The following is a 23,282-nucleotide window of genomic DNA, read 5'->3' as shown; positions in this document are numbered from 1 at the left end:
ACAGACAAACTCATTTTATATTTATCAACAACATGATCAGCAGTGTATGCATTTAAGGATGCGATTGTTGCTGTTTTAGACTATATCAAATGAACAATGTGGGTCAGTTGCTAGTTTGAGCTTTCAACACTGGGTGGCAGTGTTGCTAGAGAGATGGGTGTTGACTTAAGTGGGCGTGACTGAATGATTTCTCCAGGCTACAGACAGATGGCGATCGTGCTGCAGACGCCAACAGACCCTTGCTTACTGGACAGCACTACAAATGAGAGCTCAGTCAAATGGAGGACAGGGTTCTCTTCTAATGCTTTTTGAGTTCCTGCCAGCTTTAAATGTGCTGATCAGTTGCTGACTCGTCATCTCGGGGGGGAAATGGAGAGTAAGCACTTGAGGATTGTATTTATTTTTTTTTAATAATAAATAAATCTTGTTTTCCCTGAAGTCACAAGGTCAGCTGCATGGCTAATGACGCACTTCCCTGGAATTTCACCAAGTGTATTCAATGACGTTAATGACAGGAAATGGGTTTTCAAATGTGTTGCAACAGTGTGGATGTTTGTGATGACACAAGGTCTCAGTTTAGGGCCATAAATTCCAGAAAAACAACAGTTTGAATATTTCAGAGTGAAATGACTGAGCATAACTGTTTTCTCATAAGAAAACTCAAATTTCATTTGATTTTGAAATTGAAATTTCAAAGTCCATTGAGTAATTGGACTTTGGTGGACAGCATACAGGGGTTGGTGTTCCACTGCTGCCTCCATCAGTTGGTTCAAATGTGTTCAAAGAGACACAAACATTCTCAATGAAGCAGAAGTAGACTAGCAGCTCCTGTGTCCACATGAGCAAAAAAACCTTTGGTTTGCAGAGTAAGTGATTTACAAAGTGACACAGACTTAATTTTCCTAATTAAAAAGTCTGGCTAGGGCCACACGGTTGGTGTAGTGGTGCAAAGTGGTGCCTTTGCAGCAAGAAGACCTGCAACATGCAATAAGGGGATTAGGTCAATTAGACACTCTAAATTGACCATAGGTGTGAAAGTGGATGGTTGTTTGTCTCTGTAGGTTGCCCTGTGATGGACGGGTGATCTGTCCAGGGTGTACCCCGCCTTTCGCCCTATGTCAGCTGAGATTGGCCTCTTTGGCTGGGGATCCAAGTGGGATTGGGCTACGACAATGCAGCGCTGGCAACTTTTTTGGTGAGATTTGGTGAGCGTGACCAACATTTTGATGGTGGCGGGGGTGTGTACATTATAATAATTCAGTGTCCTGCTGGAGATGGACATTCTGTAGAGCGTTTTGTTACGGGGGTGCCAGGGGTCCTCTCCCTGAAAATTGTGGATGATGTGATGTACTGTATATATACTGTACACTATACTGTACAACCTGAGCTGAGCATTCAGCTTACAGTGACCGACAAAGCAAAGTTTGGGCTTAGCTGCTCCGACACTAGAACTATGAATACTGTAGATACCTGCCTGTGGCATGTTCATGATTTATGTTTTGGTCAAGATATTGAAAGTTTAAGAGCATAAATACTCCACACACTGAGAACAAGACTTTGAAATCAACTCACGACCATCATATAAGATATTTAAGAAAAACTTTATTCGTGACTTATAAACAAAACACATTACCAGCTTGATCAAATCAAAAGAATCACTATTATCACCTTTTACAATGATGAACAGGGTGTACAAAAAAACGTATTAACAGGTCTGCACTGTCTCAGTCGACTGGCACGTGTCACTTGATGCCACATCCAACGACCGAAGAACATTCACTATACACAAGCAGAGGATACATCAACTTGATTTTTTAACACCATTTTATCTATTTTTTATTTTTTTTATGCTTTTTATTTCTCTACTGGGCAAATAATAGATATGGAGGGTGAGGAAATGGTTTTATTTCACAACAGTGTTGGTTTTTGAGCGCGGTCTCGAAGCATAACACAAGTTGAAGAGTCGATTCTTTTTACAATGCAAAAGTACGGAGGCTAAAAACAAAGGCATCTCTTAGCATTATAACACAATAGCATTATGTACTGTATATCTAGAAGTTTAAATTGGTTTTTCAACAGGATTAAAAAAAGTGGGATTCTTTAAGGTTTTTCCACATATTACCGTTTGCTATGTTTGTATGCACGTAGTACTATTGTACGAGTGATCGTCTGGTCGTCCGATGCGTGTCGTCTTTTAAGAATGTGTATCAGAGGTATATGTACTTCATTACGCATTTCCCGGGTGGAAAAACATATCTATGTATATTTATATATATATATATATTATCCATATAGTATATGTTTCCTTTGCTTATAACATGCAAACAGCCACTTGTTGATCTGACAGCACAGAAGTACACCTGAAGGACAGGGAGGAGGAAAGGAACATGTGCATGGGTGGGACTGAGCCTGACAGCAGCACCTGTACACCCCCCAAATGTGACCAAAAAAAACCATAGAAACACCGCGGTGGCATTTCATGACACTTTGATGCTGTTCCACCATCCACTGGTCGCTGTACACGTCTCAAAACACACAAAGCCTCTTATGTCAGATCTGGCTCTTGGCATGTCACTGCCTATAAAGTTGATTTGGCCATTGCAGCTACTTTTTGACATGGCACTTTACAGTAATTAAGCAAAAATAATGTTTAGTTTATGATCTTGGCAGCTTTGATTATACCATATACTGTATGTATATAGATCACGTTGCCAAGTCAATCCCCAACCCCACCCCCTTTCTCACTGCTGCTGAGCTGCACTACATTTTCTATTAAGACTGCAAAATATTTAGAACATTTGGCGCTAGTTTTGTTTTTTGGATCAAATTCAGTGAAATTAACAGCTAACAAGGTATTTTTTTAATTTTAATTTATCAGACTTTCAGACTGATAATGGTATCAGTAGGAATGCAACAAAACCACAAACAGTGGTATTATGGCATTCCACTTAAGTATTTATTTATTCCAAGTAGTATCATCATTACAACAACATTATTGCATATTGCATGTTTTCCCAATATTGTGCAGCCCTTCTTTCTTTAAGTGTGTGGTTTTCATTGAACCTGCCTCCCTAATGGCCGACAGAAACAGGAATGACTTGAATAGGCCTGAAAAAAGCAGGTCTAAATTGCCAAATTCAATGCAACAGCAGAACTACCGTGACTGTTATTATTATTTTCTTTGATCCTTTTTGTGAGTTTTCTGACTGTTCTTCCTCCCTCTTCATCATGTCTCATTCTATCCAGCAGCGATTTGGCTTACTTGTCAGGTGAAACACAAAGGAATCAATGTGAAAGATGGCGTAGCTGTCAACAACAAGGAATCAAAAATACACACTCTGGCTGAAGCTTGGTCCAAACAACAAAAGATGTGTGTGTGTGTGTTTGTGTGTGTGTGTGTTTACTATATAGGCAAATACACAAAAGTTGCTGTGTCGCAACTGCACAGTTCACTGAGGGACTGATTTCAGGGGGATGATGCCCAACCATTTTGACGATGGCAACAAACTGGGAGTAGAGGGAGGAGATGGCACTGAAGCAGTGGAGGCTGTGGTGCAGAGCTTGAAAAAATGACTATTTAACATTCATAGATGTAGAGAAGAAGAGGGGTCAGGCTTTAACAGAAATTAAGCAAAAAAAAAAAGCAATGTTCTTGTATTTTAGCCATATAATACACTCCCAGATTAAGGGTGTTGCTAGCCTTCAATCCTAGATTTAGTGTGTGCATTCTTTTGGGACACTTTGTGTGTTCACGTTGTATGTATGTGTGTTTGTGTGTGTGAGTAAGAGGAAGTCCTATTTGTGTACAAAGATGTTTGTGTCAATCGTGTGTGTCAGATTGGGTGTTCTGATACACAGTGTGGGATTAAGGCCCCGTCGACCTGTGCCATATTCCAAGAGAGGAGAGTCAAGGTCAGGGGCCGGGCGCATCAGCTGCAAGCAGGTTCCCTTGTTCTATCCCTTGTTAGCCACTAATCCTGACGCGTGCATTTGATAAAAATAGAAGCAGCAGCAGCAGCAGCAGCAGCAGCAGCAGCAGCACAAAAAAAGTAAGTTTTACAACATAACCTCGAGTAACAACTAAGTAAGCAAGCAAGAAAGCAGGTGCAAATGATACAATGTTACACAATTGCACTCACTAACAGTAAAGCAGGATTAATTTCTTCACACAGCATATTTTGTCTATATTTTGATTTTGTCTGTTTGTGTCCATTTTCTACACATGCCTGACCTCTCTTGACTGCTTCTATGTTTATCTAGCGGTCCACCATGTTTGCGTGTTTCATTCTGCCAACGTTATAAATCAAGGGCAGTTCGTAATTGCAGCTGCACTCAAGCTACATCATCATGTGATAACAAATATAACTTTATAGTTGTAGTGCATAGAGATTCAATTGCTGCCTGGAAGTGTGAGATTCCCCAAAACGCAATGCTGTGCTTTGATATATAGTTCGCAGTGATGCTAGCTTTAACATGACTTGTAGAAAATTGACAAAAACATGCAAACACGGTCCCGTAAGTGTCCAATTTTGATTAATTTTACCAATCATCATTTGAATCTACCAGAAATCAAAGAAGTTCGTACCAATCGGCAACGTAGTGCTCCTGCGGATTATCTACTCGTCCTAAATCTTAATGTAGCTACAGTCATAAAAGTCCCCCCTTACTTTACACTGCCGGTTGAACTTGCTAACTGCAAATTAACTAGCAGTCGCAAAGTCGCTTCTTTTTATACATTAACTTGGGGAAAAACTTAGTTCACCTGTTCACCTCAGCCACCTTGTTCTCCTAAAGGTGCTTATCTCGTGGTACATATACTGTACGTTGTTACTTTTTAATTTTTTTGTTCTTTTTCTTATAAAAGACCACACGGCCTCCATAACACTAAAAACAAATGGCCATTTCATTTTACTAATTCACCTTTGACAGCTGACAAAGGTGTCTCAGTATACAAAGCAGGAATCACTGGAGGGCTATTCAAATCCAATAAATTGCTTGCTGTTTTGAGGTCTATCTGCTAAGGACATTTGTGTTCCATAAACTTTGGCCAAAGTTAAGGGCCAAATGAGCCAATAAACTCGGCTTGCATGGTGAGGGGGCCTAGTCTAATGAGGGTATGGCCGCTGTACAATGTCTATGCAAATATGGTGCAAAGAGGCTCATAAGCATTTAGATAATTTTTCAGGGCTCTTAAATTGGGATGATAGTTTGTTACTAGCTCTGTTTTTAAGTCACCCCTTCTCCTCTACTCGTCATCCTTCCCTTTCTCCTTCTTGTCCTTCTTGTCCTTCTTCTTCTTTTTCTTCTTCTTGGCCTCATCTTTTTTGCCAAAGCTTATGAATTCACCCTTGTCATCCACAGGGCCCTGATCATGGCGGATAGAAATGATGGCTGGGGAACCGGGGATGATGAAGGCTTCGGGGGGAATCTCTCCAGGCCTTAGGGGCTGGGGGGGACCATAGCTTTGTCCAGCACCGTATCTGAAGTGCCAGCTGTTGCTGTCGACTCCAGCACCAACTGGGGGTGAAAGCTCTCCACCACCCTCTCCATCTATAGAGGTAAGAAGAGGACAGGACATGAAGTCGTGTTAAATATGGCTAATCATTACAATTATTCACTTGGCAAATGTAAACACACAACTCCTTAAAGAAGAATAGCTATTTGATTATCTGTTGAGCGCTTGATGAGGAAATTGGTGCCACTTGTCAAATTTGCCCCATGCAGCTTTCAGAGCGAGAGGATTGCTCTGCATCCCGCACTATGACTGGGCTCCCATGAGCTCAGGGGTCTTGTGAGCAGTCACTGGGATCTTAGTGAGCAGCAATGTGAGGTCACAGACACCAGCACTGACTGATACTGTATGCCTCCCAATAATAAAAAAAACCCACATGTTCCACCCTGCCTGCCAGCCACGCCCACCTCATCAGCCAACTCAGCTCACCTGTGTACCACTACTCTCCCCACTCATCAAGCACCAGAATATAAGCCTTCGCAGTGTTTTCACTCCTTGCAGGAGTGTTCTTTGCTCTTGTGATGCCAGATTCTTATTCTGCCTTCTACCTACGTCCCGGTGAACTTACCTGCCTTCTGGCCCTTTTGGAAATTGTTTGTTATCCTGCCTGCCCCCAAACGGTACTGTTGAACTGAGCTCACCTGCCTGTGTGCTACATTTGGGTCCAAACACCACCCGTTACACATCATTCTGTAGCACCCCATTGTCAATTGGATAACTTCTTAACCATAGATCTCTCTGAGCTAAATTCAGAGGTGGCAGGATCTAAACCTTCAACCCGTCTCCTTGACCCCATTCCTGCTACAATGTTAAAGTAAGTTCTACCATATTTGCCAACGGCTAATTAACCTCCCATTCGTTTCTTAAATCCTTGATAAAGCTGTAACAAATTATGGGATTATTTGTACAGCAATGATCTGTTTTGAGAAAACATAGTACCATTGACTTTCTTTTGGTCTCAGACAATGGCCTTGTATCTATACTGGTACTGACCAGAACATTTTATTACAGATAATGTAGCCGGTTACTGGGACCAAAGGAACTGCTACTATTAAAGAAACAAAACAAAACAAAACACAATCTAAACTTCCGTTGTTATGCAGACGACACACAGTTGTACATTTCCATGAAGTCGTATGACATTAATCAAGTTATAAAGCTCTAGGAACGTCTCACACAACTTTCAAGTTGTGATCCTTAGGGAACTCCTACCTGAACACCTAGTCACCCTGGATGGCATTACATTACAATGGCCTCCAGTTCTACTGTAAGGAACCTTGGAGTTGTAATTGACCCAGATATGTCATTCATCACATACAACAAGTCTGTAAATCAGCCTTCTACCACCTGTGCAACACAACAAACATCCGACACATCCTGTCATTAAAGGATGGTGAAAAGCTGGTTCATGCCTTTATGACATGTACACTAGATTGTCTGAGGAGTCTTCAGTTGGTTCAGAATGCAGCAGCACAGGTACTGACAGGAACCAGGAAAAGAGATCACATCACTCCAGTGCTGAGCTCTTTACACTGGTTCCCTGTGAAATTTAGAATAGAATTTAAAATCCTCCTCGCATATAAAGCACATTTCAAAGACATGATTCTTCATTACCATCCAAATTGACCACTCCGGTCAGAAATTGGAGGCCTGCAACAGTAGACGGGTAACAAGCTCCTCTCCTGTGGAACCAGCTTTCCTCTTTAATAAAGCCTATAGTTAGGGCTGGTTCTAGTGAACTCTGAACCATTCAAAACAAAAAAGTCAACATCAAATCATCTGATGAAGTGGCAAGGGGAAATCTTTCATGGTTCTATACCATAGAGCACAGCAGAAACGCACAAATCTGCAGCTTCAGCTATGGAACTAACGGTGTCAGCATCACACATAAGCCTCTGTCATCACATTTGTCACTTTCAGCAGAGATGGACAGAAAGCAAGATTACTCGCACACTAAAAACGATGTCCACCTCCAGTGTAAAAAAAATTAAAAAAAATAAAAAATACAACATTTATTGACAATTAAACTCATTGGCAACTAGCTTGTCTTTTTTTTTTTTTGTGTTGTGTTGACAAACATAACCTCTTTTTGCTTAAGGTTCTCGTACCATCAGAATCCACCACATAGAAGGTTCATGGATGTTGTGAAGGAGGACATGTGGGAGGTTGGTGTAACGCAAAATGATCCGCTGTGGCGACCCCTAAAAGGAGAAGCCGAAAGGAGAAGAAGAAGAGGAAGAAAAAAAGAAGGATTGCTGTACCCATTAAATTTGTGACAGTTTTTCGAGGGGGCAGAAGCCGCTCTTTTCGCGATATACAGGACCGGTCACATTTGAACTGCTCTTGCGTTTCTAATCCAAACAATGTCAGAGTTGGCACTGTACACACCGGTGACCTCATTAAGTCACCTGCCAAGTTTGACGCCTGTCAAGTGACCCACTGGACAGTTGAGTGAGGAAGAGTCAGCAGACAAAAATGTTCCTTGGCATTTTATAGATAGATAATTTACACTTAGCACTTCACAACTAGCCTGGGACCAGATTATTGGTCTGAAAATGTTGGAAACACCCCACAAGAAAACTGCATCTAACTTGTTTCGTTTAAACCATTCAAAAACACAGAACAAGGGAAAAAAAAGGATCTATACCTGGTTATTGGCACAACCTGATTCAATTGTCATTCACAGTCCAGACTATTTTGTAGAGACAGCCCTTCTTGCCACTTACTGCGTTAATCTGACGCACACATGTGAGAAATAATCAAAATGAAGTGACAATGTGTTGATAAATAGCCTGACAGTGGAGCAATATAGCCACAGGGAGTAGATATTTTCAGGACAATGGTTCACAGTAGGGAATGTTGGACATTACTAACCCTCACTAACCCTCTATGTGGAGCACATTTTCTATCACACACCCTGTATACCCATTCACACACTGCCAGCACAGCAGTCAGGAAATAATGTGGGATTAATCGTCTTGCCCAAGGACACATTAGCATGTATACTAGCAGAGCCGAGCATTGAACCCATCACCTTTTGAGTTCAAAGATGACTCGCGATACAGTCGCCCCCCCCCCCCCCCCCCCCCCCCTCAATCCCACGGCTTGATTGGATGCCAGAGACAATGGGGGGGGAGAACCCAAGTTGGAAGCAAATACAGTGAAATGATTCAGAGAGAATATGATCTATAAATCGACAAATGATCTAAAGGGGCATTTACAGTAAGGTCTAAGGTTTGTGAGAATGTTAGATGAGAGGAGGAGCGAGAAGGAGAGACAGAGAGATAAACACAGAGAATGAGAGAAGGGGGTGGGTGGGTTTTGAAGACACGGTGCTCTCAGGCCCACACCAGTTCCTGCTGCGTTGACCTACTTTCAGTCTGGATTTTATTTAGATCAAACACAAGCCATTTTTAAAAGATCCTATTAGATTTTTTTTGATTTCCATAATGACACTGTGGTTCAGCAATTGTCCTATAGGGAAGAGAATTATATACAGTATATATATAAAAAAAGGAAATGCATATCTAGAGAGAGATAAGAGATAAAGTAGCTCTGCATTGACCACACAAGGCACTGGGTACGTCCAACTGATTGCTGTTATATATTACTGAGACATGACTCACTGTAAATTGATTATATACCGTATTAACTTGTGCAAATATGAGTCTGTAAAGGGTTGGTGAAGGACACTGTGAGAAAGAAATGGATATTTGTCAAGGAAATCTAAAAAAAAAAAAGAAAAGAGAAATAAATAGATAATTGACTTCCTTAATCTTGTAGGCAGATGTTACAATTACCATAATGTTATTAATGAAGGCTGTGGTCCAAAGCCATAATGCTCGACTGTTTCTGAGGATTATGACATCTGGTGGTATAGTCTGTCTGAATTTAATCTGGGTATTAAACCCAGGAAGAGGTTGCAGTGTACTATTGCTATTATTAATTAGGAAAATGGGAAAACAGCCTTTCGTTTGATGAAACGGAACAGGAAGTGGGTGAGTTAAAGTTAAAGTTAAAGGAAATGGACAGACGACTATGAGGCAGAATGAGGATGAGCTTATTGGTGCAGTGCATTTCACTGCTGTAAACAATGCACCTCCATTTTATAGAGCTCACATATTATTTCCAGTTCCCTGATGACATTATTTGGACAGTCAGTTATTATGTCTGATGGAATATGGGATATTTCATGGGCACAACATAGAAGTGGTGCAAAAGGGAAAACAAGGAAGGTTTTATAGATATTGGTCAGTCATTTCTGAGATGATATTTTATTTAATTTGATTTCACTGCTGGAAAGATGAATGTTTATTGAAGAGTAAAATGTGTTTGTAGCCTCTGTGGATTAACAGCCAATTCAAAATTCCTACAAAATGGCTGTATTAGCATAGAGCTCCAGGAGCTGACATCACACAACCAACGGTAACGCCCCCCTGGTAGTATACAATGCTGTTCACCTCTATAGATGTACAGTATATACTAGACAAAACATAAATCAACCAATATATCGCACAACTCCTCTCTTCGCCGGCTGTTTCCATGATAAAAGTGAAGATTGCAGTTCTTGGGTTCTGTCCAGGTCCTCTCTGGGACGCAGATGCAGATGACTGGAAACTTAAGTTTGCAAACTGCTGACTCTACAACACCAAAGATCCGAAAAGTTGTTATCACTTATTTTCCATAAGTGATGTAATCAGGGACACTGTGCAGATAAATAGTCTGACAGTGGAGCAATATGGCTATAGGAAGTATTTATTTTACACAAGTGATATCAACTTTTCTGACTGACACTAGAGTCACAAAATAACACGTTTGACCTGACTGATGGAGGCAGCGGTGGATTAACAACTCCTGTGTACTGTAAAAAAATCAATGACTTTTCTTGATGGACTTTGATGCGGGGAGAAAAGGAGTTTACAAAGTGACATCAGCATCAGGTTCCTGTCAGATAAGGCGGTCTCATGGTGAGATAAATAGTGCAGCAGATGATTTGTGATACAAGCACCACATTTGGCAGGAATAATGCCTCAGCTGAGACCTACCTTTTCAGAAAAGCCTGTTAGCCATCTCAAAATGCAATATGGTGGCCATTTTATTTAAATGGCCACCATATTTGTCACGTCAAATGTCTATTTAGGGTAGAACTTCAATGGCTGGACATGTGTCAAGAACTTGGTCTGTCACCCTGAAAGGCAATCAGCATTGACTGTGTCACTAATTTGATTTGTCATCCAAATACATATAGTTTGATGCCTAGTTCATTGACACATGTCCAGCCATTGAAGTTCAATCCTTAAAAAGACAGTTGACGTGCGACCAGTCTTTCAGTGCCCAGTTTCTTCACCATATCAAGAACAAGTAATGACCTGATGGACTGACCTTGATCAAATTAAATCCTCTGCTCTTTTAAGCCTGCATCTTGGAGAGTCCCCAAAACACTGGTCACCACATTGTCTGGACAAAACTTCACAATTCTGTAGGCTAGAAATCCAGAAGCTCAGTCTCAGCCTTTAGACTGTACATTACATTATACCTCCAATATGATATCTGTCCTCTTGGACATCATATTCTTTAAATTTAGGTTGCCTGAGCCTTTAAATGGTCTCTCAGTCTGATGATGTCATCAGCAAACCTCACCACTCCTCTCACCACCGTAGCTCCTCCTGGTGCGGGCACTAGTCCGGGCACATGCGGTTGCGTAAATTTAACCGCAGAAGAAGAAGAACTACTCTCGTTGTAGCTGCTGAGATGCAGAGCATCCACCGTGCCAGAGGGGGAGCTGCGTAACTGAGAGCTGATGTGCTAATTAAGTCACTTCCAGGTACCTGGCCAATAACAGGACAGTGGGAAAGCTCTCGTTGGCTGGCCAATCACAACACAGTCCACGTTCTGGGGGTGTGATTTTGGTCTGAAACAGCGCGGCTGACGAGACCGTCAGTGAGGAGATATTTCGATCGGCTCGTTTGCAGCGACTAGGAGGTTTTTATGTAAGTAGACCTCCATAACTAACATATATGTGTGATACGAGCATTCCATGTCACCTTTAAGAGGAGTTATAAGGAAAGGCCATCCAAGAATTTGAGGGGAACCTCACATGGAGTGGACTGAGGCTGGAGCCACCACGCATAGACATATCCAGGACCTTGTGTCAAGCAACTTGAACCAGAGACAATGTCAGGAGTATCTTTAATGGGCTAAGGAGAAAATAGAACTGGACTGTTGCTCAGTGGTCCAAAGTCATCTTCTCGGATGAAAGTCAAATTTACATTTTTCATTTAGAAATCAAGAGTCTGGAGAAAGAGTGGAGAGTCACAGAATCTGCTTGAAGTCCAGTGTGAACCCTGACCGCGTCAGTGATGTCAGCCGTGCAATCTGCTGGTGTTGGTCTGCTGTGTTTTATGAAGTCAATGCAGCCGTCTACCAGGGGATTTTAGAGCACTTTGTGCTTCCGTCTGCTGACAAGCTTCGTGGAGATGCTGATTTCATTTTCCAGTAGGATTTTGGCACCTGCCCAAGTGTGCTTGATTGGCCAGCAAACTGTCAAGAGGAAGGTGAGAGACACCAGACCCCAACCATGCAGACGAGCTGAAGGCCACTATCGAAGCAACCTGGGCTTCCAGTACACCTCAGCAGTGCCACAGGCAGATCACCTCCATGCCATGCCGCATTGATGCAGTAATTCATTCAGAAAGAAGCCCGACCAAGTACTGAGTGCATACACATGAACATACGCTTCAGGGCCGACATTTATGGATTAGAAATCCTTTTTTTTTTTTTTTTATTGGTCATTGAAATTTTCTAGAAACGTTGGGTTTTCACTAGCTCTAAGTTTCACTTTTTGATTTGAATTTCTGAAATAAATGACCTTTTCCACAATATTCTCATTTATTGAGCTGCACCTGTACAGGCAACGCTGAAACCTAATGCATGGCATATTTGATGCACTGAATTGCATGTCTACCATGTGATTGTGTGGTGTTTAAGTAGGTGAATATTCTGTCTGTCTGTCTGTCTGCGTGTGTGTGTGCGCATGTGAAAAATTAATCCATAAGGAGCAGGTTGTGTCAGGAGCTGGTGCAGCTATAAAGAGCCTTTGCTTCCTATGTGCTACCATCTCTCTGACACAGTGTTTGTAACTCTGACACTGTCTCTGCAATGGATTATGGTAGCCGCCTGTGAGCGGTACATTGTTACTCCTCGGGAGGAGGTTGCCATGGCACCTGATGTAGATGCTCTGGGTGTTTGAAGCCTCATTTCGCTGTAATCTGATGTCCTATATTTTCAAAATAGGTCTGTGCTATTTCCTGTCTAGTCTGAGATTCAGTTCCATCTAAAATGAATCCCTCTGGTGATTTGTAGCACATGCACAAATCTGTCAGTTGCGTCACGCATTGTGTGATTAAATGCTGTACACTGCACGTATTCTGCATGAGACCTACAACACTTTTCCTTCAGTATTTCCTCTAAATTACATAACGTGTTTTTTCTTTTTTAAGTTATTATTTCCCTGTTCTGCCTCAGCTCCACACTCCTTAGTTTTTTTTTTTGTGTGTGTGGCTAAATCTTCCATTCAGAGATATGACCGGTTTCCATGGAAACTGCCTTCGCCCACTCCCTGCTGATGGAGGGTGCGGCTGCTGCAGCAATCTCTCAGTTAGACAGTGTTGCCAGGCAACAGGTCACATGGCGTTCCCTAGCAACAACACTACTGCAGGAACAAGCCAATCCTCTTAACCTTTTTTTGTCTCCTCCCCCCCCCCCCCGAATATCTCCTCTGTTCTTCCTTTTTCCAAAATTGTATTTAATGTTCATGAATCTCTTTTTTTTTTTTTCTCCATGACAATATTTTTCATATTTTGACTCACACTAGCTTGTGTCCCCCTCTGGCTTTAGACTCCTAGTCTGCACCATGGGTCACTTACATAAACGCAGTCTTGTGGTGGCTGCCGCATTCAGAGGCATCGCAGCATACCAGACGACTTCATTATGATAACAACCCGCAATCCGACACACCGTCCGTGCATCACCGTAGTGACACTCCTGCCAGATGAAATCCTACTGCAACAATGCACCTGTGACAGAACCGCAGCGTTCCCTACTTGAAGACAATGCTCAAACAGAGGCAGAACTGTCTGCTCCAAAAAAAAAAAAAAAACCTGACACAAATTGGAGAACGGTACAACGAGTGTCTCGCACAATTCCTCAGCTCTTCTCACAGAGCACAGTCGGTGCCTGCTGAAGACAAGCTGTCACTGACTCTCACAGTGATCGACTGTGATGCTACGCGTCACACCCAAGCCTCTACCTGTGTCCTAATTCCTGCAGCCTGACAGGAAAATCAATGAACGGCAGCTGTACTGAAGAACAGGATTACTATGTTGCTAGTTACAGTCAACCAACGCAAAATTCACTCACTGTGGTTTCCCACCTAGGGAGGTGCTACTAAAGGTTCTTAGTCATTAGCTTTGAGTCAGTGTTTGTCTGAATGATCAAGGCCAGCTCTGTTTACAATGACAGTACAGTGATGATACCCACTTTAAAAAGAAGTAGAGTAACACAGTTGCCAGTTCTGTCTCTGTATTCTCTGCACCATCCGTTGCTTTCGTGAGATCATGGTGTTGGTTCTCTGTAACTCTGCATTAGGCCGAGAGCTTTTAGTGTCGTCTTTTAATGTCCTCTCAGCTGTAAGAACACTATTTCATTTCGAGTTCATGGAGATATTCAAATCTGTCATCGCTGGATCATTCTATCTGGATGTATTTGAAGACAGATGAACCTTCCGTGTTGTGGGTGCAGTGCATGAATTGTATCCAGTGTGATGGACACAAGCAAAAGGGAAAACAAGCAAAAGCATCAAAAATTCCCCCCGTGGTGTGAAACACTAAAGACAGGGGTGCTTGCTCTCTCACCTACTAAAATCTATGCCTACTTAAGTTTACAAAGAGCATGTTTCTGCTTTATCTAGCCGTCAGACAACCTTTTCCGACTGGAAACTGAAGTTTCTGTCACTTTGTAAACCATTACACTCCCTAGTCAAAAGTATTCATAAGATATCATAGATTTATATAGATGATATGATCTGTTTTTGTCACGTGGCTCAATTCTGTTTTTCCTTATATCCCCAGAGGCAGTGATGACTTCTCCATTTTTTTTCCAAATACAGTCCCTTCATATTATTTTCACTTTTATGAAATTGATTATTTGCACATTGATTTGGACAAATTTAATATTACCCAGTCTTTTTATAATCTACGCAACATTAATCGTCTCCACCTCCCAAATTGACTACTGCAATACTCTCCTCTTTCAAATCTCCTTCACAAATCCCCCCCCCCATATACTTCAACTGGTCCAGATTTCAGCTGCCCACATCATCACCAGAACCCCCCCGTCATTTCACATCAGCCCCATCCTACAACAACTCCACTGGCTCCCGGTTAATTCAGAATCCAGTTCAAAATCCTCCTGTACACTTTCAAGTCCATCCACCGTCTCACCTCCTCACACATCGCCACCTCCTCCCGCTCCCTCAGATCTTCCACCTCACTGTGCCCTCCGCCCACCTCCAGCACCATGAGGAGCAGAGCTTTCAGCCTCTCTGCTCCCCCCATCTCTGGAATTCACTCCCACCACACATCCGGAACTCTGACTCTCTTCCCCTCTTCATATCCAGAGTCAAAACTCATCTGCTCAAAATAGCTTATGCTCTGCAGTTTCCCTGTTCCATTTACTGTGTCATCCTTCTCTATAAAGTTTCCTTGGGTGTTTTAAAAAGCGCTTCTGAATAAAATGTATTATTATTATTATAAGTAGTAGTAGTAGTAATAATAATAAAGAAGCTGATACATCATGAGAGCTCCACATTTCCTCACCTGCAGCACTGGAAACAGTGGGCCAGTTCTGGACAAGCATCCCCTGGGCGCCCTGCATCATTGAGGCTTCCTCCATGTGGACCGAACTGAAAGACAGGACACACAAACAGAGTGTTCACTACTACTACAGAGACAAGAAAGTGATAATGACCAATTCTATAAAAACATGTGCACTGATGCATGGACATCTGATGTATTTTCTGCCACCGGCCTAGTCTAATCTGTGGATAATTTGAGTTTAAGGGTGCATTCACACCAGCCCGAGTGAGTTAGTCATTTAAGGAGGTGTGAATGCGCAACCAACCAAGGAAGCGAACTCTAGTCCCCCTAAAACGTAGGTCTCGGTTCGCTTCAAGTGTTTTAATGTGCAAGAAAAGGCGAGAGACTGGTACTGAACTAGGGATGTGGGTTAGTAGGTGGTGGCGAGCTCATGAGCTGCAGTGTGGCGCGCGCGCGTTAGGGTTAAGTGTTAATGTGAGCCGTCTCCCTGTGTCTGTGTGCGTTATAGGCGCTGCCATTCCAGAGAGGGTCGGTGGCAAATTGCAGTGATGATTTACGTTGAACCGTGTCGTGTTAGTTACAGCGACTTCATGACACGATGTCCCTCGCACCACAGAAATGAACACTAATGCCCAATTAAATCAAACTAAGACCTCACTGCTGAGCAAGTAAGCATTGTTAGCATGAAATTGTGATAAAACTGCTACAACACAAGTGTGGGGGGGGGGGGGGGATACTCATCAGTCCATGATGTTCCAGCTGTCCTCGCATCAAATTAACAAAACACCCCATTACAGATTTGAATGAAACTGTTGATTATGTTTTACTACTACTACTACTATTATAATAGAGAACTGCTAATTATTATGGAAGGACAATCTTACTGCAGGATGTTTAGACTTGAGACTATTGACATGTGTTCTCTGAATTAATGAAGTCCTACAGTTTCAGTGTAATAGTTGTTGTAGATAGAAGGGCTGGGAGAAAACACTATATTCAATATTTCACCTTTCGCAATTGTTACCCTTTAAGGGTTTAAAGCAGATACAATAAATCACAATTATATTGGTTAGGATAATCATGACAGGATGTATGTAGTGTCTTTGTCTCGTCTTAGGTCTATTGTACATTTCATTTGTATTTGGTCAAACAATGCAGCCCTATGAAGCCCTCGCTAGAAAAACCAAGAGTGCGTGCATGTACATACAGCAATTCATCATGTATGACAGGAGCCTGCAGTGTACTGTGCTGTCCGGCCTCGCCGCTTTCGCCCTCGTCTCCAGGCAAACGTGTACAAATACGCACTGAAACGCACACGTGAAAGCCGCGCGATCGCAGTACATGTACGCAGACACCCACATAATCAGAGAAAGGTCACAGACAGCTGATTTGTCCTTCATGCTTCCTGCTTGAAGACTGTAACGCGGGGAGGCAGTGCTCAGAATGATGATGGCCTGTATAATGTTACACTGCAGAGGAGGATGGCTGAGGGGGGGGGGGGGCGCTGAGTGCACCTGGCTTTTCCCAAAGGAGGAGGATGGGGTTAAAACAGATGGTGAGGGGACCTCGAGCAGCCATATCTGGAAAATGACTAATACCCATCTGATAATCTAATATGCTACCCCTTTTTCTGTCATTTATTCATTTAAAGGGCAGTTGGGAGAGGTACTGACTGCTGGGACAAAATAAAAATAAAATAATCAATGTAAAATATATATTCTGTTTTACATGTTTTTATGGAGACTCTGTCCACGATCTGTCCAGGATGTACCCTGCCGTTGGCCCTATGACCTATGCTGAGATTGGCACAGTGACCCTCATGTGGAGGATAAAGCAGTAGAAGAGGGATGGATGTTTTTACAGAGAGCAGGCATCCAGCACACTCAGCTGTGACAATTCCTTTAATATGAGTCATTTTCAGTTCATATGAACATATCAGAACAACAGTTAATCAGCAAACCCAGACACAGTTTGCTTAAGTTTGCAGCTAGACGGATGCTTTCACTTTTATTCATTTTCCTTTGCAGTTGCTGCTAAATGTAGTATTCATTTGTAATAACTCATATTTTGTCAAGACACAGTAAAACCTTTAATTAAACATTCTCTTATACTGGATTCATGGCATAGATCATTTGAAGGAGCCATTATGGCTCTCCTCCATGAAATGCATTCAGCCTGAGATCTATTCTGCTTAAGGCTCTTAGTACAGACATGTCCTGCCAGATGTTCTGTCCGACCTTTTGAAGTGTTGCCCCAAAATAAAATAATGTAGCATCCCTTTCACGGACAAACATTGCTGCCAATCCTTACTTTTAATGTTTGTACCAAGACATCAAATCCATAGAACCACTGTATCCTTCAGACTGGTCCTTTACTGTTTTGACGGTGCAATGCGTCATCATGTTTTTCGATCAATCTAGTAAATGACTTTCCCAATTGGAGGGAAATAGATGATCAAATATGAGTGGAGACCAGTGTGATTGACAGCTAGTATCATCTAATCGGAGCCTGGTTGCAGGGGACGTCTGTGAACTTGTGGTTTTCCAATGCTGCCGTGGCGCCAGTTGAAATCGCACAAATCTCGAGGCCTCAGAGTTGATTACGTCACTGAAGGACTACATCTACTTTATACACAGTCTATGGTTGTAGAACTAATGCAGACATGTAACTTTATTGAGATGATCACAAGTTGTAAAAGACGGAAAGTGCTTACCTTTGCATCCCTGCCCTCAGAGATGCGGAATATCGCCAGTCAGCATTTGGAGCTTTTGGCTAAGCGAGCAAAAGACAAAAACAGGGGGAGAGAGAGAGAGAGAAAAGGGAGGGAGGAAGGGAGGGAGGGAAGAGTGTGAGTTGAGTTTGCTTTCATACAGTGCAGATCCAGGCTGGCTGGGCCATGGCCTCATCTATTAATCATGATGCATATCCCAGCTCTGTATGTAGGAGCACTGCAGTCATGCACACACACTCTCACACACAAACACATATTAACATCCACATAAGGACTCTCAAAAGGGCAGTGAGTGAAAGCAATATTGATGGAGTTTTTGGACTATAAAGGTGAGGTGCTGGGAGATGAATGGCCTATGGAGTATTCATGCAGCCTTTATACGTGTCTGTGAGCAACTGGAGCAAATCTGTTTGTTTTTGATGAAACTGGCCTCTGTGCTTGCGACTGGTAACAGCCCCTTAAATTATTGCTCCTAAAAATAAAGAGCCATTGTTGCTATACAGGGCAGCCACATCCCATAGGGACCGCTTGACGCATTATCACAGTCAGGATTGTGCTTTTAAGTTCAAACAACATGGGATTCTAAGAGGTGCAGAAGTCATATTTTTAATGAGCTAATCTTCCATTGATTGTGCCTGTTCCTTTCATAGTCATGTTCAACATGAATTGGTATAGCACTTAAATTGCATTAAAGGACTGAAGCACCTGCCCACTGACCAATAGGGGCCCATTTTACCTACCTATTTTATATATATTTTTATGTGGTCCATAGAAGTAATTCTTGATTAAAAGTGTATTTTAATGGCTAAAATGTCAATTTAAACATCTCGAGAACACCTATTAAACATCTACAAGAGTATATATATTTTTATATAAAGAAATATGTCAGTAAGCACCCTGAAATGTCACTTGTAGAAACATTTGCTTCATCAATCTGGTCTGTCTTACTTTGTAACTTTGTACTTTATGTGAATATGGTAAATATTCACATTTAGGAAGTTGAAATCAGAGAATGTTGAGATGTTTTTATCCTATATTTAATATAAAAAAAAAAACACACATTGGTTAACTGGTTAAATTGGTTAATCTATTACCTAAAACATACAATCAAGATTATATCTATCAAGAAATGTTTACTAGATTTTTACTAGATCCAAATCCAAGACATGGCAATTGCAATATTAAGGGTTTTAGGGAAGAGATGTTAGTAGTATGGCTATGCCCAACGGGTAAAGAAAATCCCTGTCTCACTCGTCCTAGACTTTGCAAAAGTGTGTCACTTAAGTGTTGTGCAGTGTTCCAGTTGAGTTTTCTTCAACTATTCAACCTCACGAATGCACGCACAAGTCAAGCTCACACGCAGAGAGAATGAGCAAGAGGGTGTGTCCTGCTCTTGGTGTGCATGTGATGACAACCTCAAACAGAAACATGAATCTCTGAATCATCAGAATTCACACAGGAGGCTTGAAAAAAACAGAACTGACACTAATGCAGTGTGAGTGCTGAGCTAAGTGAGTGAGCGCAAAGTGCTAGTGGGAGCTGAACAAAGAGAGAGAGAGAGGGAGAGAACATAAAGGAACATCATCCCACAGGAAAAAAAGATGAAATCTAAGATTGGAGGTGGTTTCATATGAACATTTGTTTTCAACTGGATTAAATCAAATTGGATTAAAAAAGTGATTAATGAGTAAAAATGATGATCCATGACCCTCTCAGGTATGCACACACAGACACAAATAGAGAAGTAATGACACACCTCTGGACAGAGTTGCAGCGAGGCATCAGGCATACTCAGTCTGCGTACAAATCCACTTCCACTGGTGAAGAAGCGGTCAGCACCGCTGCCCCAGGTGCCACTGATGGGACGTCCGGTGTTGTAGAACATGAACGTGTCACTGCCGGAGGTGGCGGTCAGACAGGTCTTGTAGCAGTAAGTCTTTGTCAGGGAGCCGTTCCCCCGCACTTCGATGTAGTGAGGCTCCACTTTGAGGTCCCTACGGAGCATCACGTTGTTATTAGGCTGAGCCCCGGCCGCGCTGTTGCCTCCTCCACCTGCACTGACGCTGCTGTTCCCACCATCTGGAGGGGGCTTCTGTGACACACAGCAAGGGGAGCAAGAACCTGGCTGGGTGCAGTATGCGTGACAGCGGACAATAGCCAGCACCACCACAGTGACCAGGAAAACAAAGGTGGTGGCGCTCAAAGCCACAATCAAGTAGAGGGTCACGTTGGAGAACAGCAGTGTGCTGTGAGGTCGCACGATCTTCTTTGGGTCAGGAACCACTTTGGGTGGCACCTCCATGACAGCCACGTTGATGGTGGCGGTGGACGAGAGAGCTGGCTGCCCATGGTCTTTCACTAGGACAGTTAGAGCAAACGAGGTGGAGTTGTCCTCCAGGATCCTGCGCGTGGTTCTGATCTCGCCGGTGTGTTCATGGACCTTGAACAAGTCCAGGTCAGTGGCCGTCTCCAACATGTACACCATCCAGGCGTTAGGACCGGCATCGGCGTCATATGCTACTACTTTGGTCACCAAGGCACCAGGCTCTGCATTCTTTTGCACCGTCTCCAACGAGCGCGTGCCGTTGCCAGGAGGTTTGACTATCAGTGGTGCATGGTCATTCTGATCCATTATATAGATGTAGACTGTGGCAACGCGGCTGAGTGGAGGAATGCCCCCATCTTGGGCTTTGACCTGGAAGTGAAACTCCCTTAGAGACTCATAGTCGAAGGCTCGCAGGGCATAAGCCTCCCCGGTATCGGCCTTCACAGACACATAGGAGGTGACAGGGATGCCGTGGTTGTTGTCATTGAGCACTGTGTAGGTGATGCGTGCATTCTCCTTGATGTCTGCGTCTTGAGCTTTCACAGTACACAAAGAGGCCCCAGGGGCATTGTTCTCACCCACGTAGACTGTGTACGAAGTCTGCTCAAATCGTGGTGGGTTGTCATTAACATCAGCCACGTCCACGTGTATGGTCTTCTGGGAGGAGAGAGGAGGATTTCCTCCATCTGTGGCACTCAGAGTGACATTGTAGGCATCAACGGTCTCGCGGTCCAGGAAGGCTGAGGTAACCAGAGTGTAGTAATTTCTGAATGACTTGATCTTGAAAGGAAGGCCTGCAGGGATCTCCAGGCTCACCTGCTTGTTGGTGCCAGAGTCTCGATCGGTGACACTAATGAGGGCAACTACCGTGTCTGCACGGGCGTCCTCCCTCACAGGGCTCGATAAGGATGACAGCACGATCTGAGGTACATTGTCGTTCACATCCACCACTTCTACCACTACCTTGCAGTGTGCTGCCACGGCCCCAGGTCCCTTATCCATTGCCTGGATGTACATCTCATAGGAGTTGGTCTCCTCATAGTCAACATTGTTCCTCACTCTTATTTCTCCTGAATTAGTGTCCATGCTGAACATCTGCCTCACTCTCTCTGGAGTATAGCTGCTGAATGAGTAATAAACCTCCCCATTTTTGCCCTCATCCAGATCAGTGGCATTCAATTTAATGACCAAGGTGTCTTTGGGTGAATTTTCCAGCAGTTTCACCTTGTACACAGAGCTGTCAAACATGGGAACATTGTCATTTGAATCGAGGACACGGATGTTGATTTTAGCAGATCCCGATTTCTCTGGTGTCCCACCATCCACAGCACTTAAAATCAACTGGTGATAAGGTGTCTGCTCCCGATCAAGGGGCTTTTTGAGCACAAGCTCAATGTGCTTTATATTTATGGAGGGTTTGTTGGATACAAGCGCAAAATGGTCATTTGTGCTGAGCTGATACATACGAACTGAATTGGACCCAATGTCTGGATCCTGGGCTAATTCGATTTGGTAACGAGAGCCTGGTAACGAAGACTCTGTGATTTCCAGTTGATATTCGTCGCTGGGGAACTGAGGCGCATTATCATTGGTGTCCACTACATCCACCTCGACGTGGTGCACCTCAGTGGGGTTTTCGATGAGCACCTCCAGATTAATGAGACAGGTGCTGGACGTATCGCACAGTGCCTCTCTGTCGATCCTGTCGTTGACAAGTAATTTCCCATTTTTGGGATTGACAATCACGTAGCGCTTCCCGCTGTTGGAGGTTATCTTAATTTTTCGAGTGGAGAGCTTGCGAATATCCAGCCCCAAGTCATGCGCCAGATCACCGACCAGTGCCCCATTTTCTAGTTCTTCAGAAATAGAGTATCGCAATTGCCCGAATGAAAGGCCACAAAATAAGGAAAATATCACAAAATAAAAAGGCACATTATTCCCAATCCAGATGCATTTCCCCGTTACAGCCATTGCAAGCTCAAAGGATCCGCAGACGCATTAAACGCAGCCTTCCGCCTCTTTAGCTTGCAGTATCTTGCATCCCAGCACCTCATTAAGGAGGACTAATTGATCTCCCGGTGAATGAAACACACGCGTCTCATCCATAGTGTGCACGGGCTGAGGTGGATCCTCTCCAGCGTATCCATATTTCCTTTGTCCTTCCAGTGCGCGCTGCTGACGGGTGTGTTTCTGTGCCGCTGGAGATGTGAAGTCTGTCAAGGCTGTGGAGAGCTTCACTAAAAGGAACGGAAAGTACATTGCATTTCAAAATAAAATTGATAATAGTGCCACTTTTTCCTTTACTTGCGTGTGTTGACTAAAAGCAAAGACATCACTTCAGTTTAATATAACAAAGAGCCATGCGTCATGATTTGTTTTTTATTAGTTTGATTTCCTTAGGCCTTTTTCTTAATCCACATCTTAATCCAACAGCCTTGCAGTCTCTAAGCATGTATTATAAACACCATACTATATATGGGATATTGACAATATATAATAATATACACAGAAATCCGAATATGCACAACATAAAACAGACGTGACAGTATGGAGAGTTCACATAAGCCTAGACTTACCATATATGATCTGCCACAGATGCTGTATAAGTAGCCTTTATGCTATAAAAAAAAAGTCCCGCACACGTCTTTCTGCAACGTAAAGATGTTTATTTTGAAAAAAATAACCGGAAGTTATAAGATTCAATACAGCTAACTCGACCTTGGAGGGGACCGTATCCCACCCTTTAGCGCGCACCCAGACTCCGGCGCTCTCCTCGCCACCGTGGCGCATGCTGTCCTCCTGCCTACATCCCCACCCACCCCTCTCTCCTCTGATCCC

General features: G+C 43.0%; 1 protein-coding gene across 2 annotated transcripts; it reads right to left on the bottom strand.

Annotated features, from left to right (window-relative positions):
• Positions 1-1,582: 1,582 nt before the first annotated feature.
• Positions 1,583-23,094, bottom strand: LOC131458328 (protocadherin alpha-C2-like). 2 transcript variants are annotated; one of them, XM_058627348.1, is made up of 6 exons: positions 23,021-23,094; positions 19,875-22,681; positions 18,101-18,159; positions 15,388-15,473; positions 7,621-7,713; positions 5,462-5,550 (listed from the first exon to the last, which is right to left on the bottom strand). In XM_058627348.1, the coding sequence occupies exons 2-5, from the start codon at positions 22,413-22,415 to the stop codon at positions 7,646-7,648; spliced, it is 2,754 nt and encodes a 917-aa protein (XP_058483331.1). In that variant the 5' UTR covers positions 22,416-22,681; positions 23,021-23,094; the 3' UTR covers positions 5,462-5,550; positions 7,621-7,645. The 2 variants fall into 2 exon arrangements, with proteins under 2 accessions (XP_058483330.1, XP_058483331.1); XM_058627347.1 differs by lacking the exon at positions 7,621-7,713 and having other exon boundaries at positions 1,583-5,550; positions 23,021-23,035.
• Positions 23,095-23,282: the final 188 nt, after the last annotated feature.

This window comes from Solea solea, chromosome 4 (assembly GCF_958295425.1).
Source record: "Solea solea chromosome 4, fSolSol10.1, whole genome shotgun sequence".
Taxonomy (NCBI): Eukaryota; Metazoa; Chordata; class Actinopteri; order Pleuronectiformes; family Soleidae; genus Solea; species Solea solea.
Note: the sequence above shows the minus strand (reverse complement) of the source record. Positions and strands in the feature narration are given on the sequence as shown.

Excerpts from the sequence above, each read along its gene's own strand:
- LOC131458328 (XM_058627347.1), bottom strand. The coding sequence starts at position 22,415 with ATGGCTGTAACGGGGAAATGCATCTGGATTGGGAATAATGTGCCTTTT. Across the intron at positions 18,160-19,874 it reads CGCTGCAACTCTGTCCAGAG|CCAAAAGCTCCAAATGCTGA; the intron begins GTGTGTCATTAC and ends TTGCTCGCTTAG. Across the intron at positions 15,474-18,100 it reads CTGAGGGCAGGGATGCAAAG|TTCGGTCCACATGGAGGAAG; the intron begins GTAAGCACTTTC and ends CCTGTCTTTCAG.